The following is a 25,684-nucleotide window of genomic DNA, read 5'->3' on the forward strand; positions in this document are numbered from 1 at the left end:
TCAATCCCTATCCAAATTTCAGGACAAAGATCCAATAACATTGTTTTCGCATCTTAGTGAAAAAAACAAATTAGTTTTGTCAAATATATAATGTCGTCGGTCCGTTTTTCTTAAAACTACTGCTTTTGGTCTGAAATAAGACGGGTAACATGTCATCATTTTACAATAAAATGTTGTTATTTTCTGATAACATGTTACCATTATTGTTCACATCATTTTCAGGGTAAAAAATGACACCTCTAGTCATAACATTTTGTGAATTAATTGGTTATATTTTCTTAAAAAATGGCAACATTTTATCCGTCTGACAAATAAGACCAAAAGTGTCCGTCTGAAACAAGAATTTGTGTAATGCCGTACCACACCAGTTGAGATTATTTGTCCCATTTTTAAGTCTTATCTTGTGTCCCACTATCTTAAGATCTTGACACATCACACATAAGAAAATAAAAATCGTAATAACATATATTAATTAAAGGCCTTATATGTCAATAGGATAAGTAATGGGACACAAGATGAGACATATAAAGTGGGACAGAGAATCCGCACTGATACCCCACACCATGGAATAAATATCTTAAATTGATAGTTTTGCGATAGGGACCATCGTCGGACCAATAATACATACGCCATAGTTCATATATAGTTGTATACTTGAAATCTTGAGTGGTTGTATCACAAGTATTCACAACTCACAAGAGTCTTATTTGTCGATATCGACATGTAGTATGTGTATATAGTGGTTATACTTTGTTAAAAGGGTCACCAAATGGAAGTTTAACTTCCTATTTACAACTCATGTAAAAATTCATTTTAAAATCAATTGGTAATAGTTGACAAAAATCGCCTGCTTATAAATTAGCATAATTAATCAGTGTCATCGTTATCTATACTGGTGTGAGGACTATGAGCAAATGCCGCCTACATTACACACGATAAACCTTGGCAATAGTAGATTAGTAGGTAGTTACGAGAAGCTTAGCTAATTGCATATTTGTCGTGATGGTTAGAAATGGTGAAGCTAGTGTCACGAACAATCGGATCGAAATCTAAAGAGAGCAAATGTTATTTTGAAGTAAAATCGTTTAACGTGAAATTGACATCGAAATGAATTAAATTTTTTTTTTATTACACAAATATTTGTATATCTTTAATTAAAATCTCGATTTGAAAAGAATAAATATTTTTGAATTTGGCTGGCTTACGAGTTACGCTTTACAGTCTTGCAATTATTTGGACCCAATAAATGTGTTAGGCCCGGTACCTTAGGTTTTAAAGAGCCTTACTCATTTGGGCCTGTTATTTTGGGCTAGTGACAAGTATTAAAGCTACATTTAAGTTGGGCCAATAATTTTGAGCCGATTATTTGTTTTAGTTTTTGTTACTTTGGTAGGTTGATAAAGGTTGAAGTAATTTTCCATCAGGCCTTCTTTTTTCTACTTAATTTCAATTCAGTTTAACTCATAATCGTTTCTTTCTTCAGCTCCATTAAGTTCAGTTGAAGTCTATTCAGTTCTGTTATTTTAGTTTAATCTTTTTCAGCCAAAAAGAACAGATCCAATATACAAATTACGTCATTCTCAAGAAGAATAATCTTTTACCGGAAGTCGGATTTATTTCGTAACTAATTCTTACAACGGACGGTTTTGACACGATCATTATTGTACTCCGTAAGTTGTAACACTTGTGTTATTTTACTTAATTAACCTCATAAAAATAACTTCACTACTAAGTACTAACCATGTTTGGGTGATTGCATCAAGGTAGTTTGTGGATGGGTTCTAGTGTTTTACAATGTCTTATTATAGAACGGTTTTATTAGAAACATACTCATATTTCGTATATATTGTTGTATTTAAGTCAAAATGTTTGGTATCTAACTATTCAAATAATATATTGTCATCGTCCTGACCCTCCCGAGTCATGACCCTTACCTTATTCCTCCCTCCTCGGCCACCATTTACCGGTAGGATTGTTCATCTACCCGAAATCAAACCAATCAGGACCAAAGATCATATTACCTACCGGCTATAAATCTGGTCAAAACTTGACATGTTAAAATATGATTTTTTTACATAAAATAAATCGCTGACCTAAGTAATGGTCAATCCAACCCCAACCGTAATCTACTACTCCGTATCATAATCCAATTCCAGAGACCAATCCGGTAATATATCGATCTTGTCCCGTTGCATTGCCGGTATATATAAGCATTTGCACAACCCTACCTTCCTATACGGATCACATGGGTGTACGTACTAGATGTCCTAAAAGTTAATTTAGCATCATGTGTTTACAAATCATGAAAAATAGGTCAAATGTCACCAAAGAGGAGGCCAACCCTAGTAGAGTAGTAGGTTCTGAACAGAATAGTGGATTATCTGTTTCATTTTCGAGTCTTATTTTATGTCTCACCATCTTAATTTTATGACATATCATCCTCTTGTGATTTTTTTTGACGATTAATGCTTCTGTGTCAAATGAAACAGAGAGTAAAACATAAGATGAACACCAAAATAGGACAGGATATCCGAACTCTCTGAACAGTACGTCAATAAGCACTAAATGTTACCCAATTGATAAATATGTCACAAACATATATGGCTGGCCTAGGATAAAAAGAGGCCTACATGCATGTATTATTATGTAGTAGTACAATTCTTCTCCCATGAACTATGTTTTTGAATTCATTTGTACTCTACTACAACTAAAATTAAAATTCAAAAACTTGTAGAATTTTTTAGTAATTTTGTAGAATTATGGAGGAGAACTCCTCAAAACCTTCCTCTAAAGTGGCAAGGAAAATTATTGAGAAAAATAGAAGAATTCAAATGAAAGATCTTTACTCTCAACTCAATTCCCTTGTCACTTGTTCCAATAATGCTTCATCTTCATCAAAGGTTTATACATCTTCTTGAGTTTTCGACTCCATTTACTTCTTCGATTTTTAATATCTTGATCGCTAAAGAGCGATAAGTTTGTATCAGAAACAAATTATTTTGAGATAATCGAGTACTTAAGTTATGTTCTGAGGGAGGCTGACCCCAGCTGTCTGGCTTAATGTTTGAGTGATTAGTTTTGAATTTAAGATCATTATTTAAAACCTTAATCCTCTTATTCTTATTTTCAAGATTAACTTCTGTCTGCTGTAAAAGCATATATTATCTGAAACACAATACGTTTTTTTAGAAATTTTGTGCCTTTTTATAAAGTCACCTCAATTATTTTGCGACTAATAAGGTGTTGTTGTTATTGTTGTTGTTGTTGTTGTTGTTGTTGTGACGATATGTTTTTAATGTTGGCTAGGGACCGAAGTCATTACCGGATCAAATCGACCAAGCAACAAACTACATCAAGAAATTGCAAGAGGATGTCGAGAATTTGAAGAAAATCAAGGAAAGTGCATTACATAGTAATGCTAATAATAATGTGCATAACAATATGTTAAAATCACGGGTTCAAATTGATGTACACGAAAATGGAAGTGAATTACAAGTGGTTTTCATAACCGGGTCGGATTGTCAAATTGTTTTCACCCAATTTATCCGTATTCTCCATGAAGAACATGCTGAGGTTCTTAATGCAAGTTATTCGGTTGATAACAATATGGTTTTTCATAACATCAATGCAAAGGTACGTTATATCATATCGTGATTTTTTTATGTTTCGACTAGCTATTTTCTAATCCTGAAAAAGAAAGCGACAATTTTCAAATTATTCCTAATGCAAGTCATTCTTTATGCTTGTGCAAAAAATTGAAAATATCGGATTGCACCATGTCAATTTTTTTATTTTTCAAAGAAATTGAAACATTTTTCTATTTCAAATTTTATTGACAAATTGGATTGCACCATGTCAATTTAATAATTTACATTACTGGTTCGCTATCTTTAATATTTTCAATTTATATTTATCCGCGAGTTATCTATATGTTTGAACATTATTTTTTTCCATTTTGTAGATTGGAGAAGGTTCAAATATTGCACAAATTAACGAAAGGTTGAATATGTATTCCCCTTGATAGAAAATTATGCGCATGCTCTTTTGATTTTACTTATTTCATAATCTATGTTACCAGTTATAATACAATTGTTGGTGTAATTTGTAAACTTTATAAGTTCTTAATTTTTGTTTTCCGGGTTTATTGACCCGGAAAAACCCGACTATGTGTGTAAACTTCAAAAAGCAATCTATGGTCTCAAACAAGCCCCGAGAGCATGGTACACTTCTCTCAAAACCCACCTGGTCAGTCACGGTTTTCGAAACTCTATCTCGGACCCGTCACTGTTCATTTTAAACCAACCACACATTAAACTGTTTGTTCTTGTTTATGTCGACGACATTATCGTCACAGGACCAAATCGAGACCACATATTGCAATTTATTTCACATTTATCAAAAAAAATTTCATTAAAAGATTTAGGACCTCTTTCTTATTTCTTAGGAATTGAGGTCACACCTACTAACACCGGGTTACACTTAAATCAAACAAAATATTTGTCCGACCTTCTTCATAAATTTAATGTCCAAGACTGCAAACCCGCCCCTACCCCTATGCTATCTCACCCACCTTTAATTGCCGAACCTTTACAATCTGTCGAAAACCATAGTGACTATAGGGCTATCATTGGTAGCCTACAATACCTTTCTCTGACCCGACCCGATATTGCGTTTCCGGTCAACAAACTGGCACAATTTTTAACCCACCCGACACATACACACCGCGTTGCTCTTAAACGTTTATTGCGTTATCTCCATGGTACTTTACATCTGGGTGTTCACTACAGTCGTTCCTCCCCACTCCGTCTTCACGCATATTGTGACGCCGATTGGGGCGGTGACCCTTCAGACTATGTATCAACGACTGGGTTCCTTGTTTACTTGGGTAGCAATCCGATTTCTTGGTCCTCTAAAAAGCAGCGCGCCTTATCTCAGTCCTCCACGGCGAGTTCCGTTCCATTGCCATTGCTATATGACCACCCGAATCGTTGTGGCTCAATTCTCTCCTTCATGAGCTTGGTATCACTAATGTCCCAGCTCCAACGATTTATTGCGACAATCTCAGCGCCACCACTTACTCCGTCAATCCGGTTTTCCATTCTAGGATGAAGCATCTTGCCATCGCTTTTCATTTTGTCAAGGAACATGTTCGTCAAGGAACAGTTCGCATACATCACATTAATGGGACGGACCAGCTCGCTGACACCTTAACGAAGCCACTACATAAGCCTCGATTCTATGAATTATCTTCCAAGATTGGTCTTCGTCTCCGACCGTCCATCTTGAGCGGGAATGTTAACAATATACAACCCAATGTCCACGTTCATTGTGCAACAACCTCATCAACAAGTGATAACACTTTATTTTACGTATTTTTGACCCACATTTTCTCTCTTATTGGAACGAAATTAGTAACTCGGGTTAACTTTATCGACCTATTTTAGTCTTGTATAGAATATTACTTGATTAGCTTAGAAAATGTCATTTAATATTATTTGTCGAGATTTGATATTGCTCTCCTATTTTTTGTAATTGTAGGTACCAAATGGAGCGAGTACCGAATGAACCAATCGGGGCATGGAGAACCCAAATGGGCTTGTTTTGTCTTGTGTGAAATATTGGTGCGCTGCCAACCATGACATACTACTTTTGTTGGTCTCATTTAGTGGATCATTGACTTTTGTTTATTTAGATGAAACATGGCCCAATGGCCAATACCAAACTCCTGGTGAATCTCATTTGGATTGGGAGATTGGATTAGAAAAAGGCAAAAAAAAAAAAAGCGGAGGGCACAAAAAAGGGAAGCAGTTGGCCTTCGAAAGGGGGGCCCTTCATTTTGTCAATTGTTTTGGGTGTTCTGGGCAGAGAGCACGCAAGCAAAGAGCTGGGCAGAGAAGACGAAAGTAGGAGGATAGTTTAGAGTAGTTTAAGTTTGCTCTCCAAAAATACATTAAAAATTCCATCTTTCTTGTTTTTAGGCTTAGATTTGTAGGTTATCTTTCTAATTTACAAGATTTGTATCAAGATCTACCATCTCATTCCTCTTTAATTACAAGTTTGGGTAACTCATTTCTCTACCTTTTACTTTGTCCCAAGTTATTATTTTTACTTATTTATGCAATTAGTTACTTAAAGTTTCAATCTTTACTCCTCTTGTCATGTTTTGTGGTATAATTAGAGTAGTAGCTAGTATGATTAGTGTTAACTATCTCATGTTTAGTCATTAGATTAATTAAAGTTTAAGTCTTTATTACTTTATCATGTTTAATTTCATGTTTAGTATAGATTTTTAATGTGTCTTGTGTTAGATTAGTAATGTTTAGTTTATTGTTATATTTGTTTAGTTTAGTATAGTTTAAAGTTTTAATCTTTCTTATCTTAATTATTTTTATTTCATCTTTAATGTTAATGGGTAGTTTAATTAGTTTAGTTTTAATTAGTATGATTAGTGAGTAGTCCTTTAGCTAGGACTCGGTTTAACCCAACATGAGTAATTTCATTAATTGATTCACATAAAGGCTAATTGTTGGGGGAGATTGGTAAGGGTAGTTTAGAGGATTGATTTGATTTATGGAGCCAATTTTGGGTAATATTGATTTGTGACCCTTGTCCACCAACGAGAGTTGGTTAGGTCGGGAATCGGGTACCCGATATTTGACCTTATTGCTAACCTAGGTTGAGACCGAAAGGGAGAACCAAGGGAGGGTACCTCTAAACTAGCGTTTGAATTCGACCTTCGAGAGAAGGAGTTGGATGACCCGGAAAGCGATGAGGGCTTAATGACCTTAGCCATTACTAAGCCACCTTGGGAAAATGCATGTTCTTAGGGTAGCTGGGTATTAGGTTAGGGATTCCGACCTTCGAACCCGAGAGGGGGGTTGGTGGGTAGTTCTAGTGTCCTATTATGAGCCCGAGAGGGAGTTAGTAGGCGAATTAGAGCCATCTCCCCCTTGCTTGTCTACCCTTATGATTAGCCTAAGGAATCGTGATGTGGAATTACGAATTGTTGTGGGAGAACCGAGTTCTAGACCTTTTATTCACTTGATTTACAACTTTATTCCTCTCTTACTCATTTATCATCTTTTGTTAATTTGCATTTTATTTTATTTAGTTTAGTTGTTTAGTTTAAAACCTCATCCAAACTCAATTTATTCGACTTAGCTAAGCACAAGAATTTAGACAATTAGTAATCACCCTTGCTCCCTGTGGTTCGACCTCGACTACCCTTTACTAGTTGAGAATTTGTTTGATCGGGTCCGACGACCTCTACCCGCACATCAACAAGATAATTAGCACATGTCTATATTTTAGTCAATGTTTGTTAATATATAATCCTAGATTGTAGCTTCTAGTTACCTTAGGTTTAGGCTTCTGTTAATGTATTTGCTAGTATATATTCACATGTTTGTAATCAGTTAATTCATCAATACAATTCACTCAATTCAACTTATACTTTACATAATAAACCTTGACAATAGCAGATTAGTACTCTCTCCGTCCTTGTCAATGGTTTACATGTGCTTTATTTCCTCCTTATAAAATAGACCAAATGTAAACTATTCAATGAAATATGGGGAGTAGGTAATTACGAGAAGCTTAGCTAATTGCATATTTTGCTTGATGGTTAGAAATGGTGAAGCTAGTGTCACAAACAATCGGATCGAAATCCAAAGAGAGCAAATGATATTTTGAAGTAAAATAGTTTAACGTGAAATTGAAATAAAAAATGAATTAATTTTTTTTATCACAATCATTTGTATATCTTTTCTTTGATTAAAATGTCTCTCGATAAGAAGTTGAAATTAGTTGCCCTCTCTAGTTTTCTCTCCCCTTCTCTCTAAAAAACAAAACCCTAAATCCTCCCCCTTTACTGTCGTCGTTCTCCTCCTTCCCCCCACCGCCACCCATCAATCCCCTACCATGTCGCCGGGGGATGGGGTCTCTCAAAACCTTTCTCTGGCGACCCGTCTCCTCTCTTCCGATTAACCCTCCTCCCCTTTCCTACCCACACCCGGTTCTGGATCGTACGGGTCTGCCCGTTTCTCTCGGTCTGCGTGGTGTATGTGGGCTGTTCGGGTCTTATCGGACGAGCTTGTTGAGGTGGTATGGCAGGGTGGTGCTTGGTTTTGGCGGTGTTGTGGGTTGGTAGGGAGGCGGTGGCTTCCGTTTTTTTTCTGTGTTCCGCTTTGTTTCCTTTATGTTTTTGTTTAATTTCCGCTTTCGTTTTTGTTTCGTCTCTCTTTCTGAGGGCTCTGTCCCCGTCTATCGGTGGTGTCCTTCTCTCAATTTGAGAGCTTTCGTTTTCTGGTTCGTTTGCAGTTTTCTAATAAGTCAGCAGAAGATCAGCGTTGTTATAGATCGTTATATGGTTTTACATATTTTGTCCGATTCATGGCTACAATCAATCACGTTAGAAGAAATGGATACTCGTCAAGGAAGATTCGGAGACCCTCTTATGGATGAAAGCCTTTTGTGGCGAATCGATGATAGAGACTCTGTTGCAGTGTTTCATTCTTGGAACAAGAATTTATAACCTATGGTTGTAAATTTGTAATCGATTTGTATCCGATTGAGCTTGGCATATGTTGTAGATGTCGTAAGACCATTTATTAATGATAATGATCTTTTCTCAAAAAAAAAAATGTCTCTCGACAAGAAGAACGGAAAGAGTAATGTTAGGCCCGGTACCTTTTGATTTTAAGAGCCTTACTCTTGCGAGCCAGTTATTTGGGGCTGGTGACCAAGTATTAAAGCTACATTTAAGTTGGGCTTATAATTTTGGGCCGGTTATTTGTATTAGTTTTTGCAGCAACTCTCTTATAGGACCGTCTTATAGCATAAGACTGGCCCAAAAGGAGAGAAGCCCAAAGATAATACTTAATTTAATTTATATTTTAACAAGACGACATTTTATGATAAAAACTAACATATTTAAATATACAAGTTATTAATATAAAACTTTAGGTTATCAAAATAAAATATTTTTTTTATAAGTTTATTAACTTATTTTTTTTTGGGCTTTTGGTTATTTAATTAAAAAGGTGAGTTATGAGTTGATTGTTTGGACTTTTGGATTATGGGTTGGTCTTATATTATAAGATAGTCTTATAGAACAATTTGTGTAGTTTTTGTTACTTTGGTAGGTTGATAAAGGTTGGAGTAATTGCAAAAATACTCAAAAACATTACATATAAGTTTAGTAAAATTTGAGTTTTGACGGAAAAAAATTAAAATCTAACTTATAAAATTTAATAAGCTCAAAAAAAACATACATATACTCAAAAACAAATAAAGTTTGTGAAAATAAGCTCAAAAAATATAGATATATGCTCAAAAACAAAAAAGTTGGAGGTAATAGCTCCGATGTATGTTCCTTTTTCTCCTTCTTTTCTCTGCTTAATTTCAATTCAGTTCAACTCATAAATCGTTACTTCAGCACCATTAAGTTCAGCTCAACTCTATTCGGTTCAATTATTTCAGTTCAGTTATTTCAGCCGAAATGAACAGAACCTATTGTACAAATCACCATGTCATTCTCAAGAAGAATAATCTTTTACCGGAAGTCGGATTTATTTCGTCACTAATTCTAAAGTTTTAACACAATCATCATTGTAAACGCTTGTGGTATTTTACTTAATCAATCTCATCAAAATAACTTCACTATTAACCATGTTTTGGTGATTGCATCAAGGTAGTTTGTGGATGGGTTCTACAATATCTTATTAATTTATTATAGAACGGTTTTATAAGAAACATACTCATATTTTGTATATATTGTTGTATTTAAGTTGAAATTTTTGGTATTTAACTTTTCAAATAATGTATTGTCAATGTCCTGACCCTTACCTTATTCCTCACCCCTTGATCACCATTTACCGGTAGGATTGTTCATCTACCCGAAATCAAACCAATCAGGACCAAAGATCATATTACCTACCGGGTATAAATCTTGTCAAAACTTAACATGTTAAAATAGGATTTTTATACATAAAATAAATCGATGATGTAAATAATGGTTAGTCCAACCCTAACCTTAATCCATTATCATAATCCAATTCCAGAGACCAATCCGGTAACGACATATCCATCTTGTCCCGTTGCATTGCCGGAATGTATAAACATTTGCACAACCCTACCCATACGGACCACATGGGTGTACGTATTAGATGTCCTAAAAGTTAATTTAGCATATATCATGCGTTTATAAATCATGAAGAATAGGTCAAATGTCACCAAAGAGGAGGCCAACCATAGTAGGCTCCGAACAGAATAGTGGATTATCTGTTCCATTTTCGAGTCTTAATTTATGTTTCGCTATCTTAATCTTGTGACATATCAACCTCTTGTGATATTTGTATGTTTTTTTTTCATGTTTAATGCTTCTGTGTTAGATGAAACCGAGAGTAAAATATAAGATGAACATTAAAATAGGACAGGATATCCAGACTCTCTATACAGTACGTCAATAAGCACTAAATGTTACCCAATTGATAAATATGTCACTAACATATCTGGCTGGCCTAGGATAAAAAGAGGCCTACATGCATGTATTATTATTATTAGTAGTACATTCTTCTCCCATGAACTATGTTTTTGAATTCATTTGTACTCTACTACAACTAAAATTAAAATTCAAAAACTTGTAGAATTTTTTAGTAATTTTATAGAATTATGGAGGAGAACTCCTCAAAACCTTCTTCTAAAGTGGCAAGGAAAATTATTGAGAAAAATAGAAGAATTCAAATGAAAGATCTTTACTCTCAACTCAATTCCCTTGTCACTTCTTCCAATAATAATGCTTCATCTTCATCAAAGGTTTATACATCTTCTTGAGTTTTCGACTCCATTTACTTCTTCGATTTTTAATATCTTGATCGCTAAAGAGCGATAAATTTGTATGAGAACGATTTATTTTGAGATAATCACCAAGTACATACCTAAGTTATGCTATGAGGGAAACTGGCCCCAGCTGTCTGGTTTAATGATTGAGTGATTAGTTTCAAATTTAAGATCATTATTTAAAACCTTAATATTAATCCTCTTATTATTATTTTCAAGATTCGTTATTATCTCCTCTAAAAGCATATATTTTTTGAAACATAAAATGTTTTTCTTAGAAATTTTCGTGGTTTTTGTTATGTCACTCCAATTATTTTGCGACTAAGGTCTTGTTATTGTTGTGACGATATGTTTTTAATGTTGGCTAGGGACCGAAGTCATTACCGGATCAAATCGACCAAGCAACAAACTACATCAAGAAATTGCAAGAGGATGTCGAGAATTTGAAGAAAACCAAGGAAAGTGCATTACATAGTAATGCTAATAATAATGTGCATAACAATATGTTAAAATCACGGGTTAAAATTGATGTACACGAAAATGGAAGTGAATTACAAGTGGTTTTCATAACCGGGTCGGATTGTCAAATTGTTTTCACCCAATTCATCCGTATTCTCCATGAAGAACATGCCGAGGTTCTTAATGCAAGTTATTCGGTTGATAACAATATGGTTTTTCATAACATCAATGCAAAGGTACGTTATATCATATCGTGATTTTTTTATGTTTCGACTAGCTATTTTCTAATCCTGAAAAAGAAATTGCGACAATTTTCAAAATATTCCTAATGCAAGTCATTCTTTATACTTGTGCAAAAAATTGAAAATATCGGATTGCACATTTGCACCATGTCAATTTTTATTATTTTTCAAAGAAATTGAAACATTTTTCTATTTCAAATTTTATTGACAAATTGGATTGCACCATGTCAATTTAATAATTTACATTACTGGTTCGCTATCTTTAATATTTTCAATTTATATTTATCCACGAGTTATCTATATGTTTGAACATTATTTTTTTCCATTTTGTAGATTGGAGAAGGTTCAAATATTGCGCAAATTAACGAAAGGTTGAATATGTATTCCCCTTGATAGAAAATTATGCGCATGCTCTTTTGATTTTACTTATTTCATAATCTATGGCACCGGTTATAATACAATTGTTGGTGTAATTTGTAAACTTTATAAGTTCTTAAATTTTATTTTCCTTTTAAAACGAACAAATAGGTATAGATGCACGCTTACCATGTATATTTATCTAAAGTATTTTCTATTCAATCACTATATGAACACAATTAAAACTAAATTTTATACAATTATTTGATCAAATAATTGTATTTCCAGCTTTATTGGATCATACACGACAAAATGACATGCACGTAAACTTTATGATGGTCCACTTCTGTTTAGACTTAATTTCATCAATTATTTTCACCATCTTTTTAAGTTTGGATATCGTGGTTTAATCTCGACTCCATATAGATTTGTAAGTTGAGTTTCATATTGCTTTACAAGATGGCCCAATTTCTCAACCATCTTCTACTTTTAATCAAATAGTTTTACAAAATGGCCCAAATCACTACCCCAAATCACATCATTCTTTTGAGCTTCGATGGTAAAGATTTATATATACCGTGTTTGCATTTTAAGGGATTTATATTGGTAAAGGTTCGATCTGGCAAAATTGAACCGATCCGAACTCAAAATCCGAGTTTGGCCCAAAATCCGAATTAACCCGACTCACTATAACACGACATGAATGTTTATTGTTGCAAACCGATTATTATCCATGAATAATTTGATAATAGTTGACCCGGAAATGACCTGAACTTAACCCGACCCAAAATCAGCAAACTCGAAGTTGACCTGACCTGAACCCGACCGTGGTGACCCGTTTGCCCCGTCTAGGCATTAAATTGTCGTATAAGAACGTCTTGAGTCTGGACTCTTGTATACCTGGTATGCAAAAGGATTCTCTCAAGTTCTTTTCTTTTCATTTCTCCTCCAAGAGTTATATAATAATTATTGCTATTCTATATTTACTATCTCTTTATTTTCATGCATAAACTTAGAGCCGTTGAAGGATGCCATAATACAATCTGGAGCGTTAAAAGGAAATGGATCATCCATTTCTTTCAGGAAATGGAGAAGATCTTGACACGTGTGTTATAGGCTTCTCACAGACTCATAGATCCATTCTCATAGAGAAGCTAACAGAGCTGCTGATTCCCTTGCTAATAAAGGAGTCAATTCTAGTACTTTAATTACACATTTAGATTCTCCTACTAGTGAGTTAAGCCCCATTCTTAGGGAAGACGTTTTTGGGGTAGCTATTCCTCATGTAATAGCTCGTAGTTAATTTTCGGGGCTTTGCCCCTCTTTCGCACCAAAAAAAAAAAGTCATAGATCCACATAACAAAACACTAATTCACGGGATTTTACGTTATTACAATAAAGGGCTTGTATAATTGTATATCACTTGCTATCGTATGCTTTATCTTGAAAAAATCGCTACAGAAGCAAACAATAGCTCTTTTCTCCACTTTCTTTTTACTTGATTGGCATGGCAAAATCTTCAATTACAGTCTCCTCGGTGATTGGGGCGAGGTTGGCGGCCTGCTCAATTAGGTTTTATTATTCGTTGAGTTTCTACGGGTGAAAAAAAAACGTCTTTTTAAATAAGATATGCTTGCGTACCTCAATATCATAACTTCGGGGAGAAAGGGTGATCTCCTATCTTTTGATTAGGAAAGCGACACATATCAAGGGGTAACGAATATTTATTAAAAATACAGGACCATAAAATTCATTTCGAAGTCAAATTCATGATTCTCTTAATGGTACCTGGGTACTTCTTGTCTCTTGTTAACAATTTCATTGTCATCTTTGAAGCTGGGACTTCCTTTAGCTTGATTTCGAGTACATAAATAACTTTTTTTTAATAGATGAGCACCTAATATAAAATCAACAAACCCGAAAACAATCCACCAACAAAAGAAGAGGATACATACAGTTCCCAAATACGTCCACTATTCACTTACCTCGAAAAATGAAAGCGAGTATTTTTACAATAAATAACCAAGAAAGCAATTTTAGTTTAATTTTAACAATATTTATTTTAATTAAACAAATAACAATTGCCTTCCTACTCATCCAACCTTTCCAACCTTTTATTTTTCCTAATTAAACTAACATTACATGTCACACATGACAAGACACAAGTCACACAACAATAAAACTACTGTCTATTGGAAGTCCAAATTCTCGAACAATAAAATGTGTCAAATAAATGGATGATACAAAATGCAGAAGCCCAAGAGATGACAAACTCTTATCTCATCCACTATATACGGTAGAATTTAACCTATTTTACACTCAAAAGTTAAAACGGATATGATCGTTTTAAGGACGACCAGCTATTCTCAAGTAGGTCCACTATCGACTTTACCTCGAAAAACAAAAACGAGTTTTTTTAATCTAGGAATTACAATATTTTAATTACTTAAACAAGATTATTAATAATACCCTCCCACTAATCCATTTTTTTTTCTAATTAAACAAAGATGACTTGTCACATGACAACACAACAATGAAACTACTCGAAGTCCAACTTCAAAGTCCAAACTCCAAAACCGCACTACTTTTTTTGCCACTTTTTTCTCTCAATTCCTCTGCAATTTTCTCCTCAATCTTCCCAAACTTGAATCCCTAATCTCTCTACCCAAAAACCCATTTGCCTTTCCGGGTTATACCAAATGGGTTTCGGGTCAAACACCATTTTCACCATTACTCTCTTCTGGGTCATCTCCTCTTTTACCACTACTACAGGTAAAACTTACATTTACCCTCTTCATTTTTGTTCATAATTTTGATAATTATAGGTTAATAAAGTTTCTAACTTTGGTGTTTTTTTTCTTAATTAAAGTGTTATTATTGATTGTTCATGTCATTTTTGGAATAATTATGGTTCAAAGTTGATTGATTATAACATTTTTAGTACTACATTTAGAACATTCCAACATTCTCATTTCTCACTCCGTTCCGGTCATTTGTTGTCCTTTTGTTTTGGCACAAAGACCAAGAAAAGAGGAGATAGCCAATTACTAACTCACATGTGGATCAAATTGAGCGTGAATGAGCAAATTGTTCATCAAATGCATTCTTAAAATAGAAAGGACAACAAATGACTGAGACACCCAAAACGAAAAAGACAACAAATGACCGGGACGGAGGGAGTATTTTATTTTATTATTTTAATTTAATTTGATAATGCTAAGAACTGTCAGTAAAATTGTTGTCAGTAAAATTGTGGGTTTCTGCAATTTATATATTTTTAGTTTTGTGTAAGACGATTTTACACGAATTAGTTATTAAATAATCCGCTTTACAATATACTTGTGTAAGGCCACTTTGCACAAGTATTTGAATTGCTTTTATTTTGTGTGTAATGTGATGTTAATTATAACTTCTAGGTTAAGAATTGAGCCTTTTTTAATTAAAAAAAAAACTTAAATTTTACATAATGTATTGCATGTTGGTAGAATTTTTCTGGAAATGGGTAAAAGTTTTAGATTAAGAGGGAAAGTTTGTTCTTTGGTTTCCTTGTCACATAAAAAGTGCATTTTTTGAGGCTGAAACTGTAATCTTACTTGAGTTATAATTAAGGTTGTGCTTAATTTATGGGGCATGACATTTGTATGACAATGTTGTAGAAGAAGTTATTTTTACGGAGTTGGTTTCGATCTATGTTACTCATACTCTTCATATTATATTGCGTAGACGTTGGTGTGACTCATGAAGCCTTCAATTTCAGACAAAAAAGAGGATTTTTCATGGATGAGTTCTACACGAGTCTGAGTAACATATGCATGATTGTCGTAACTTGGTGCTTACTAAAGTAGTTGCGCTTCTTTGCTTATAGAATAGGATGGAATAAAGTTAAATAAATTTCATAGCTGGCTGTCATTCTTTTTATAGTGAAGTAGCATTCACTTGAAGAATTTCATTCACTTGAAGAATTTCGGATGCAATTTTTGTTATTGGTCACCGGAAACAACCACTCGTGTTAGTTTGTACACTGACTGTCGACCTCACAATTTGTAGGAGCCTTTACTGATAATGCAGTAATTTTGTAATTTTGTTGTTGTAATCATGTATGCTACTGTTGTGGACACTAGAATTAGGGACTTAGGAGTTTGGATGCAACTACGAAAGGCTTCTGAATCTGTTCTGGCAGCTGATTATTATGTCCTGAGGGGATGAAAACTTTGGTGCGACTGTGCGAGACAGGGTTGAGTTTTTAAGATGTCTGAGCTTGTTTGTTACGTCTTAAGGTAGAAATTAACCCAGGACCTTAAATCTCCCACGTGTCACGTTAAAGTGTAGCAGATTTTTAATGCTGTCTTAATGTTTTAGTTCTTTGGAAATACGGAGTACCTTTTATTAGGGTCCATGTAGAGGTTGTAAGTTGTAACATCACCGAGTTCATATTGATGTGTTCTATTCGAGTTACTCTCAGCAAAAGGCTGTATTAGAAATACAAAGTTGGTTGTCCGGTGTGTAAAATATAGGATGCAAGTCTGCTACTTCAACTGTAAATGAATAAATCATGAATACTCGAGAAACCTACACAAATTTCTGAAATGTGGCTGATGGCAGTTTGTTGTTTGATTTACATTTCATATTGCAAACTTCATGAAGTTGTGTACAAACTGCTCCGCCCATTCTCTAATGCAATAGACACGATGCCTCAAGGATTAAGCTTTATTTTTTCTGTTTGATTTTTGTCAGATGCCTATGATCCTCTCGATCCCTATGGAAATATTACTATCAAGTGGGATATCACAAGCTGGACTGGTGACGGTTATACTGTGAGTACCTTTTTCCGTCAGTGATGTTTATCACGTGACACAGACAGATCATCGCAGTTACAAGATTTAAAAGCTGAAGAATCATAAGCAAAAACACATTTTTACGTTTATTAAGAAAGTGGTGTATCAATGCATACATCCTGAGAATGTAATACTGCGCATTGGTTTACTAAGTTGAATTCTTGTTAATGATAATTTGGATTTACACGAGAGTATGCACTGTCTGGATGGACAAGTATTATGTTTTGTTTCTTAACTGTTATTCTACTGTTTGTTGGGATACCAGGCGACAGTAACTATCTTCAATTTTCAAAAATACCGTCATATTCAAGCACCCGGTTGGCAACTAGGATGGACATGGGCAAAAAAGGAAATTATTTGGAACATCGTTGGAAGTCAAACAACTGAGCAAGGGGACTGTTCAAAATTCAAAGGCAACATTCCACATTGCTGTAAGAAGACACCAACAGTTGTAGATTTGTTGCCTGGCACCCCTTACAACCAGCAAGTTACAAATTGCTGTCGGGGAGGAGTGATCAGTTCATGGGTTCAAGATCCCGCCACTTCGATCAGCTCATTTCAGATTAGTGTTGGTCAATCAGGCACGACCAATAAAACAGTTAAAGTGCCGAGGAACTTCACCCTCAATGCACCTGGCCCTGGTTACACCTGTGGACCAGGGAAGATTGTTAAGCCGAGTCAATTTATTAGCAAAGATGGGAGAAGAAAGACCCAAGCTGCGAGTAAGTGACCTGAGATTTAATGCTTACCGTTCAACAATGATCCTTCAATGTATAAGCTTAAAATAACCACTTGAATTATACACTTAGTCGTAATACGTTTTTGACTTGTGTACAAATTTTAATGTCTACTTTTCAAATTTCAACATGATAACCTAGAGACACTATTCCGTGGCTTCCAGAATGATTGAATATGTGATGTATTCCTGGAAGATGAGATTACTGATTTTATTTTCGAGTAAAGTAAAAAACGGAAGGCCTTTTTGTTTATGTTTAACGTTCCTTTAAGTGTATCTAATGAGTTTGCCTTTCTTTCTCGTGACAGTGACGTGGAACGTGACATGCATTTATTCCCAGTTCCTCTCTCAGAAAACACCCACATGCTGTGTCTCACTTTCATCTTTCTACAATGATACCGTTATACCTTGCCCTACATGCAGTTGTGGATGCCAAAACAACGTAACTCAACCTGGAAGTTGTGTCGAGTAAGCTCTTAATTCTATGCGATTCTTTCCGATTAAGAGTTATCGTTATTCCTCTTTACAGTTACCCTGATATTTTGTTATTCCTCTGTCATTTCTCAGCCCCGAGTCGCCGTATTTGGCATCAGTTGTTTCCGGATCAAATTTAAACAAAAACAGCTACTTGCCACCTTTAGTTCGGTGCACAAATCATATGTGCCCAGTCCGGATTCACTGGCATGTTAAAATCAACTACAAGGGATATTGGCGCGTAAAAGTTACAATTACAAACTTCAACTACAGGATGAACTACACAGATTGGAACCTGGTTGTGCAACATCCTAACTTCGATAACTTGACTGAGAGTTTCAGCTTCAACTCCGAGCCATTGACTCCTTACTCAAGTATAAGTAAGTCCATTTGTCATTTCTATCCAAATCTTAAATTCTAAAGTCTAAACTCTGAAACCGACCCACATATTTATTTTACATAACCCAAACCAAGACCCATTATGAAACTCAATTTGACCCAAATGTGTTGCCTATAAATCCGTTTATTGTTGCGAATTCGGATTAGGTTGGTTTAAAGTAGAGGTGAATAGGTGATCAAATGCATGCTTGGTCGACCAATTAACTAAGCTCAACGTGAATTGTTCGCCCTCAAACAAGTAGGTTAGCGGTTTTAGACAGCTTGGCACGTAAGACCATTGTAAATTTTTAAAAAATGCATTGTGCGCTTTTTTTGTGGGTCGGATGAGTCAGGTCATTACGCGGGTTGACCCATGAATTGCTCTACCTTCGTCTTTTGGGTATTGATAGATTGATAGAGCAATAATACTCTTGGTTTTTGTTTTCCTGATAATGAAATTCAGGATCTAAGACCTCGAGTTTGGATCAAAAAATTTATACTAGGTCAAGTCGGATTTTCCCTTTTCTATTCGCATTTTGAGGTGTGCGTTCACCCATGGACGGTTCTAAAGGATGATTCATGTCAGCCGACCCCAAATCATTTTGGGATTAAGGCTCTGTTGTTGTTGTTGTTGTGTCAAGTCGGATTTTAGTCGATTACCATTTGGTCCATTGACTCCATTCCCACCGATAATGATGCAAAACATCATTATCCAATTTTTTGAGAGTTTGAATACATGTAGATTGTAGACTGTAGTCTTCCCTCTGCGTTGAGAAACATCGAGGTTCTTTTCTAAAAATCGAGTCCAATTGCTAGCTACTTCTAATGCGCAACTTGTCACTATTTCCAATTTTTCCACAGATGATACAGCCATGTTGTGGGGAGTCAAGTTCTACAACGACCTGCTTATGCAAGCGGGACCATATGGCAACGTCCAGTCCGAGTTACTCTTCCGAAAAGACATGTCCACGTTTACATTCGAAAAGGGTTGGGCTTTTCCTCGAAGGATTTACTTCAATGGCGATAACTGTGTCATGCCTCCTCCAGATCAGTACCCATGGCTTCCAAACATAAGCTCTCGGCTGAAATTTTCCCTGCTAACTATATCCTCGACACTAGTATTAGCCTTGACATTGGTATTTGTACATGCTTGAGACTGTTGAGAGCTTCGACATTTCTTGCTAGTACATAAAACTAACGGTTTAACTCGATTATTTGGCCGTGAAGACCGCTAGACGAGCCTAATGAAGACTTCCTCGAAAGCGATGTGAGCATGTTTGTTGTTTGTCTAATGATTGGGTTGGTGAAATCATTGCCATTTTGCTCTTAGATGTAATGACTAATGAATTCCCTATTCAAGAACTTAATGCTAATTTGCCTAATTTATACTTGCCTCTTCTTGCCATGGTTCGAGCCTTCAATGGAGTCGCCCAAATTTGATTGAAACATATAATTAGCAGGCGACGATTTTGTGCAAGAATGTGTTGTTTTCTATTTAGGAGTAATTTGATGTGCTCACTATGTTTCCGATTCCTGTGAATATTTAGACATTGAAAGATTTTCGTGAGACTTAGGAAAAAATAGAAGTATTATTTCCGTTCACTTCATTTGCATACGTTTGTTCAAAACTACCTTCGCATGTTTTGAAGAAATGTAGTATGAAAATGAAATGAATGGACGGACTATGGAACGATAATTAACATATGTGACCCATTTACTGTTTGAGCTTATAAGCAGGCTCAATTAGTTATTGCAAGGGACCTTACCGTGACACAACAATGTTACGACAAGGTTGCCCTTCGTCGAGAATATCACATATTGCACATATCACAATTTCTTACGTAAAACCGTCTCATAAAAAAGTTATGACACACTTTTTAGCTAGTAAGCAAAAATTACACTAAAAACGATTGAATTTTTTTTTTTTTTTGCTTTCTTATAAAGTCTTGTTACTACTACTTAACTAAAAGAGAGTATTTTCGGTCCCTCGTATATTATAGAACGATTGAGTTTAATATAAGAGCGAGCATCCCAACTACCCATTAATATTTATGATTCGCATTCAATTATATTAATAACTAGATCTAGATTTCATAAGGAGACAGTCTTATACAAAAGTTTGTTTAATTTTTAAAACATATGGTATGAGATCCTTAGTCGTCATTAAACATGTGACCGCAGTGGTGGAGCTGAGGGGAAGGCTGGTTCGGAATTCTTAATTAAATTTTCCATTTTTTTTCTAAGTGAATCTTATATTGTAACCAATCCCCCCTCCCTCCCCATTCAAATCCTGACTCCACTACTGAGGGATGATCGTTCACTTAAGTATCGTACTATCTAAAAGCCAACTATTAATTTGACCATCTAACAATGAACTTAATTACTACAAGATAATCTTAATTATATTAATGTCATCTCCTACCTAACCATAGCATTCCATGACAAATAAGGCATTATTTATGCTCATACGATAACAATTTAACAACTTTCATATAGAAATTTGGCAATTGTTGAACGATTCAACTTAAAATTTCTATTCTTGGATATCCATTAATATTAAGCATCATTTGTTATATTAATTCTTTACTTTATAATGGAGGTTGCCCTACATTTATAGTATTAAAATTAGGGCGTAAATGAAGAAACTAGAAAGCTACTTTTAAACAATTTTAAATTCGTTAATTAATTAACGTATACGGCGTTTCCCTATTTGCTTGAATAGTATGCTTAGCACCTTAGCTTGACTTATTACTCTATTCATGATCTCTACGGCCGTTTTTTTTTTTTTTTTTTAATGGAACTGAACTGTACTGGAAGAGGCTGAATTGAATTGAAATTTGCAGAGATAAATAGAGCTGAAATAAGCTGAGTTGAAGTAAAGTAAGCTAAAATTAAACCGAAAAGAACAGGCCTACAAGAAAAATGGCAAATCTAGTAACAGGAGAAAGCAAGAATTTAAACTCGTCGGGAGTGAAAAACTGCGGTAGGGGCGAATGGCTTATAATATTAGAGAAACTCATAAAAAGTTTGAAATTTTTTACTAAAACTTTGAAATTTCTATCCGCTTGCTAAGCGAGCGCTTCTAGCTCCATTACGCAAATCTTATCTTTATTAATTCAGAAAACAATACTGCAATTGTGTGCTTCCACGTCATAATTTGCAGCATTTTTTTTTTTTCGAAAATTCAGAATACGGTGGCCCCGTTGGTGTGCAATTGCATTTATTTGTTGATTTGATAATTCAGATTGTTAATTGTTCATGTTAAAATTTGTTAATTCAGATTGTTAATGTTAACATAATCTATTACACATTAATCATGTACATCACGGAATGGCACCTATTGCCCAATTATTATAATAGAAATGCAAATTTAAATATTCATAAAAAAATATTCATATCGATTTAATACATACCCGTACAATTTTCACGGGTTTAAAACTAGTTATGATTGAATTGATAATGGTTTACCACAATATAGGGTAAAGTCATTCAAACACGAAATAAATTATTGTAAAAATATAATTTAAAGGATGTTTGGTTTACAAATTTTGAATATAAGATGATAATTTTGAATGAACTACGAATATCTTACAATAATGTAAAAGTAAATACATCGTATAAAAACAAAATCCTATTTCGAATTCCAAAATTGAAGAAACACATTGTTAAAAGGGAATCAAAATTTTAACCCAATACATATCATTCTAATTTGATTCCTGATTTCGAGTTCATAGCAATTTTTGAATCAAATTAAATGACACCTTAATATTCATAATAATCTTAATAACGTGTGACCTTATACTAAGTCAATAAGTATGTTGTGTAGGTAGACTTTTAGTAAACAGAAAACATGAAGAAGATATCAAGTTCTTGTTTTGATTATTTTTTTTTTATTGCAAAAATGAAATTATCTTTTGTAGAAGAAGTATTAAGGATTTATTATTTGAAGTATGTAAACATTATGCGAGACTCTATCAAAGATTTTATACATTATAATTCAAAATTCAAATGTCAATGGTATGACTATATCGATGATCTAGGAGGCTTTGTTTCAGTCTACTTATATAGTAAGGCTGACTTTATTCCTAGATCAAGGTTAAGTTTGAGCATCAGAATCAGATCGGTTCTAAGCCTAAATATAGAGAAAATATAATTTGTTCAGATTCAGTAATAGAAAATGGAAGGATTCAGAAAGAAGTAAACATACAGTTGGTCAAGAACTTTGTTCAATTTTCATAGGCAGGGATCGAATATTAGCTTCATGATTTAGGAATGAGGTCCAGGGCCGGCTCATAGGGTGTTTGCTGGGTCAAGTGACAAGGGCCCAAGTCTAGAAGGGGCCCATGAGAACCGAATTAGAAGTCCGCTATATAGGCTATAGCTTGAGGTTTTTGTCAAATACTTGTATAATTTACTACATATAAAAAGCAGAATAAGGGAAGTGGTCCAGTGGTTTTGCATCTTACCAAGTTATATGAGGTCTTGTGTTCTATTCTTCATAGCATAATTTGAAGTTTTGCAATTTTTTTGACGATTAAAAGGTTGAATGATCAGGTACCTCGTTCAAATTCAAAATCATTTTTTCTTCTAAATTTTTTAGAGTTCTTCAAAAATCAATCTCATATTTTAAATTCGGGGAAAAAAAATTAGTATTCTTCAAAAAAAAAAAAAATTGTGTTTGTTATTTCGTTTATTGAATTTGATTAGTACTAGTATTTTTACAAAATCGGGGCCCCATTTTATAATTTTGCCTAGGGCCTTAATATGTTTAGGACCGGCCCTGATGAGGTCAACAACCATCACACCAAAACCACTAATTTTGTAATTTGTGGTATATGCATTTATTCGTATACAGGGTCGCAAGAAACATATTCACAAATTACATACTCCATAATACGAAGTAGTATCAATTAAAGAAATATTAAGTTGACATTAGCAAATATATGTTGCATCATCCTTGATCCTTCATATTAATATGATTATTGTTTACAAAATTGTAAGACTTGATTTATAATCAATCTATACTCGATACGGAGTATATTAGTTAGTTATACCGTCCGAGTTGAAGCGAAATGATTGACCAAAGAAGCAATTGTGCAACTAAATATAGTTTTTTTTCTAAAAAAAAAAAAAAATAACCAAGTCTTGTAGTGTAATCAATTTCAATCTTCATTATACAATAATAAATTTATAATGGCCTCTCAACCTCTACGAAGTTCAAGTCAAAGGGATAAAAATAATGTTAAATTTTTTGAAGCCTTCTATTTTATGAATTCTTCCATTTTCGTTTTTAGTTGTTACGAAGTATTTTATTGCTTGACCGTTTATTTCCACTATAAAGTTTGATTGGGTGTAGCCATAATATTAATAATATCATAATTGACCAAATGTGAGTTTCTAAAAATCAAACAAAGTATATTAATAATGTAATATTTTTTATGATTCGAACATTGTTTTGACCCAGAGCAATTTGTCGTACTTGACAAATTGTAGACATAAATGTATTATTAATTTCATCATCGCATGAAAACTTAAGATAATCGTTGACATTACTTACTTTGAATAAACAGTATATGAACAGATGACAAGTAGCTTAAGCTGGTAAATATGAATGATATTCATAATCTGAGCTTAAAATCTAAAGCTTGACTAGGCCACTATTAATATATAATCACATTATCAATTTAGAAACTCATCCTATAAAAGAACAATTTGATTAAAACCAATAATCGTAGATGCCGAATCAATCACCCGAGCCAATTAATATGGTGTAGTGATTAAATAAGTGCACATGCAAACTTAATTTCATTACATTGTGTCGTACGTTTTGGTCAACCATAAGAGATGCAAGAAAGTGAAAGTCACACATAAGTACATAACATAACAATCAAACTCCTCAACCTCCTAGTTAAAGAATATCACTTGCTAGTAGAGCTTAATTTCATTACAATCAAACTTAATTTCATTACATTGTGCCTAGTAGAACTTCCCTTGATGTTTACACTACTCCCTCTATATATCAAGGATGGTAATAGTGCAACTATAGAAGAGGTTGTGAGAAGACCATCTCTTCATACGCTAGCATGTGAGAGAATTATTAGGTTTCAGGATTCGAACATAAGACCTTAAGATCAGCAGATTTTAATATCATATGAAAAAAAAAAATCTTGACAAAAAATCAAGTAGATGCTGAACTCCGATCAATTGTTTTTTATATATGTCTTAATAAAGATGGTATGTTGTGCCATAAACTTCCGCGGAATATATTTTGATCGAGGGATTATAAGAAAAAGGGAGAAAAGAGAGCGACTGATAAAAATTATTTTGTCCAAACAACAATAACACATACAGAGTAAATGAATTGCATTTAAAAAGGAGGAAAATGAAGGAATTTATATTTCTGCCTTCAATCCTAATTAAAATCTAATTTGATCTTGTTCATTAACAAGATTGTCAATTGAACTTGGTTGGGTTTAGGTTTCGACTTGTCTGAACCAAATCGCAGCAAAACTAAATTAAACCAAATTACCTATTGAGATAGGCCATTAGTACAAGATAATCAATTAATCAACCCATAGACATCCATTGAAGAGGAAAAAAAAGTCAAAAGTTAAAGACAACAGTTTTGAAAACATCCTCTATTAATAAAATGATCATCCCCTTATGCTATACTCTTTTGGATTTAATTTCATTACAATTCTGTATATTTGAGGTTTTACAAGTTGAAATCGTTTTTCTTTGATAAATTGAATTCATTTTATTTCAATTTATATACCATAGTCCATAAATTCAGCTCAATTCAATACTTCTTAACTTCCGTCAGTGGCGGATCAAGATCTGAACTCAGTGCAGGCGAAAATTAATGTGGATGAACGAGTACTAGTAGCACTTTAAGAATAATTCATCAAAAATACAAAAAATTAATTAAAACCCATGAAATTTTCCTCCGCCAACGGCCGACCGACGAATGTCACTGCTAACCCCCTAGCTCCACCACTAAATGTGCATATCATTAAATAAAATACCTATCGCATGAGTTAGGATCATCTCCATTACCTCAAAAGTAATGGATGATTCATTAATTCTAATAGAATCATTTTAATTTTTAATATATTATTTTTCTTACACATCACCATCCATTACATAATATTGTGATTGTTAAATCGTTTCGAGATAATTTCTAAATCGTTGAAAGGTAATTTAGAGGAAAACTAATAAAAAAGATCCAAATTGCTTATTGCATATATTCAAAATATTCAATTACAAGCAGTCTTCTTAAAACGGAGATACCGACAAAACGGATTACAATTGAGACAGTTTCAACTCTTACAAAAGACACACTCTAACCCCTATATTTAAGGGGG

At 34.1% G+C, this 25,684-nt stretch overlaps 3 protein-coding genes across 3 annotated transcripts; all 3 read left to right on the plus strand.

Moving 5' to 3' along the window:
• The first annotated feature begins 2,619 nt into the window (after window positions 1-2,619).
• On the plus strand, window positions 2,620-8,658 carry LOC141596095 (transcription factor bHLH162-like). The gene is made up of 5 exons (XM_074416122.1): window positions 2,620-2,900; window positions 3,307-3,633; window positions 3,962-3,999; window positions 5,539-6,061; window positions 8,320-8,658. Exons 1-4 carry the CDS (start codon window positions 2,760-2,762, stop codon window positions 5,612-5,614), a joined length of 582 nt encoding a protein of 193 aa, XP_074272223.1. The 5' UTR covers window positions 2,620-2,759; the 3' UTR covers window positions 5,615-6,061; window positions 8,320-8,658.
• A 1,895-nt stretch (window positions 8,659-10,553) lies between these two features.
• On the plus strand, window positions 10,554-12,057 carry LOC141596096 (transcription factor bHLH162-like). The gene is made up of 3 exons (XM_074416123.1): window positions 10,554-10,815; window positions 11,208-11,534; window positions 11,874-12,057. Exons 1-3 carry the CDS (start codon window positions 10,672-10,674, stop codon window positions 11,931-11,933), a joined length of 531 nt encoding a protein of 176 aa, XP_074272224.1. The 5' UTR covers window positions 10,554-10,671; the 3' UTR covers window positions 11,934-12,057.
• Window positions 12,058-14,407: 2,350 nt separating this feature from the next.
• LOC141596094 (COBRA-like protein 1) lies at window positions 14,408-19,709 on the plus strand. The gene is made up of 6 exons (XM_074416120.1): window positions 14,408-14,669; window positions 16,632-16,711; window positions 16,998-17,454; window positions 17,777-17,936; window positions 18,036-18,322; window positions 19,182-19,709. Exons 1-6 carry the CDS (start codon window positions 14,597-14,599, stop codon window positions 19,472-19,474), a joined length of 1,350 nt encoding a protein of 449 aa, XP_074272221.1. The 5' UTR covers window positions 14,408-14,596; the 3' UTR covers window positions 19,475-19,709.
• The last annotated feature ends 5,975 nt before the right edge of the window (window positions 19,710-25,684 follow it).

The sequence above is a fragment of the Silene latifolia genome, chromosome 8, assembly GCF_048544455.1.
Source record: "Silene latifolia isolate original U9 population chromosome 8, ASM4854445v1, whole genome shotgun sequence".
Classification (NCBI taxonomy): domain Eukaryota; kingdom Viridiplantae; phylum Streptophyta; class Magnoliopsida; order Caryophyllales; family Caryophyllaceae; genus Silene; species Silene latifolia.

Bases quoted from the DNA above. Each gene is read 5' to 3' on its own strand.
- LOC141596096 (XM_074416123.1), top strand. From the start codon at position 10,672: ATGGAGGAGAACTCCTCAAAACCTTCTTCTAAAGTGGCAAGGAAAATT. The intron at 10,816-11,207 runs GTTTATACATCT...AATGTTGGCTAG, and splicing joins ATGCTTCATCTTCATCAAAG to GGACCGAAGTCATTACCGGA. The intron at 11,535-11,873 runs GTACGTTATATC...TCCATTTTGTAG, and splicing joins TTCATAACATCAATGCAAAG to ATTGGAGAAGGTTCAAATAT.
- LOC141596094 (XM_074416120.1), top strand. From the start codon at position 14,597: ATGGGTTTCGGGTCAAACACCATTTTCACCATTACTCTCTTCTGGGTC. The intron at 14,670-16,631 runs GTAAAACTTACA...GATTTTTGTCAG, and splicing joins CTCTTTTACCACTACTACAG to ATGCCTATGATCCTCTCGAT. The intron at 16,712-16,997 runs GTGAGTACCTTT...TTGGGATACCAG, and splicing joins GGACTGGTGACGGTTATACT to GCGACAGTAACTATCTTCAA.
- LOC141596095 (XM_074416122.1), top strand. From the start codon at position 2,760: ATGGAGGAGAACTCCTCAAAACCTTCCTCTAAAGTGGCAAGGAAAATT. The intron at 2,901-3,306 runs GTTTATACATCT...AATGTTGGCTAG, and splicing joins ATGCTTCATCTTCATCAAAG to GGACCGAAGTCATTACCGGA. The intron at 3,634-3,961 runs GTACGTTATATC...TCCATTTTGTAG, and splicing joins TTCATAACATCAATGCAAAG to ATTGGAGAAGGTTCAAATAT.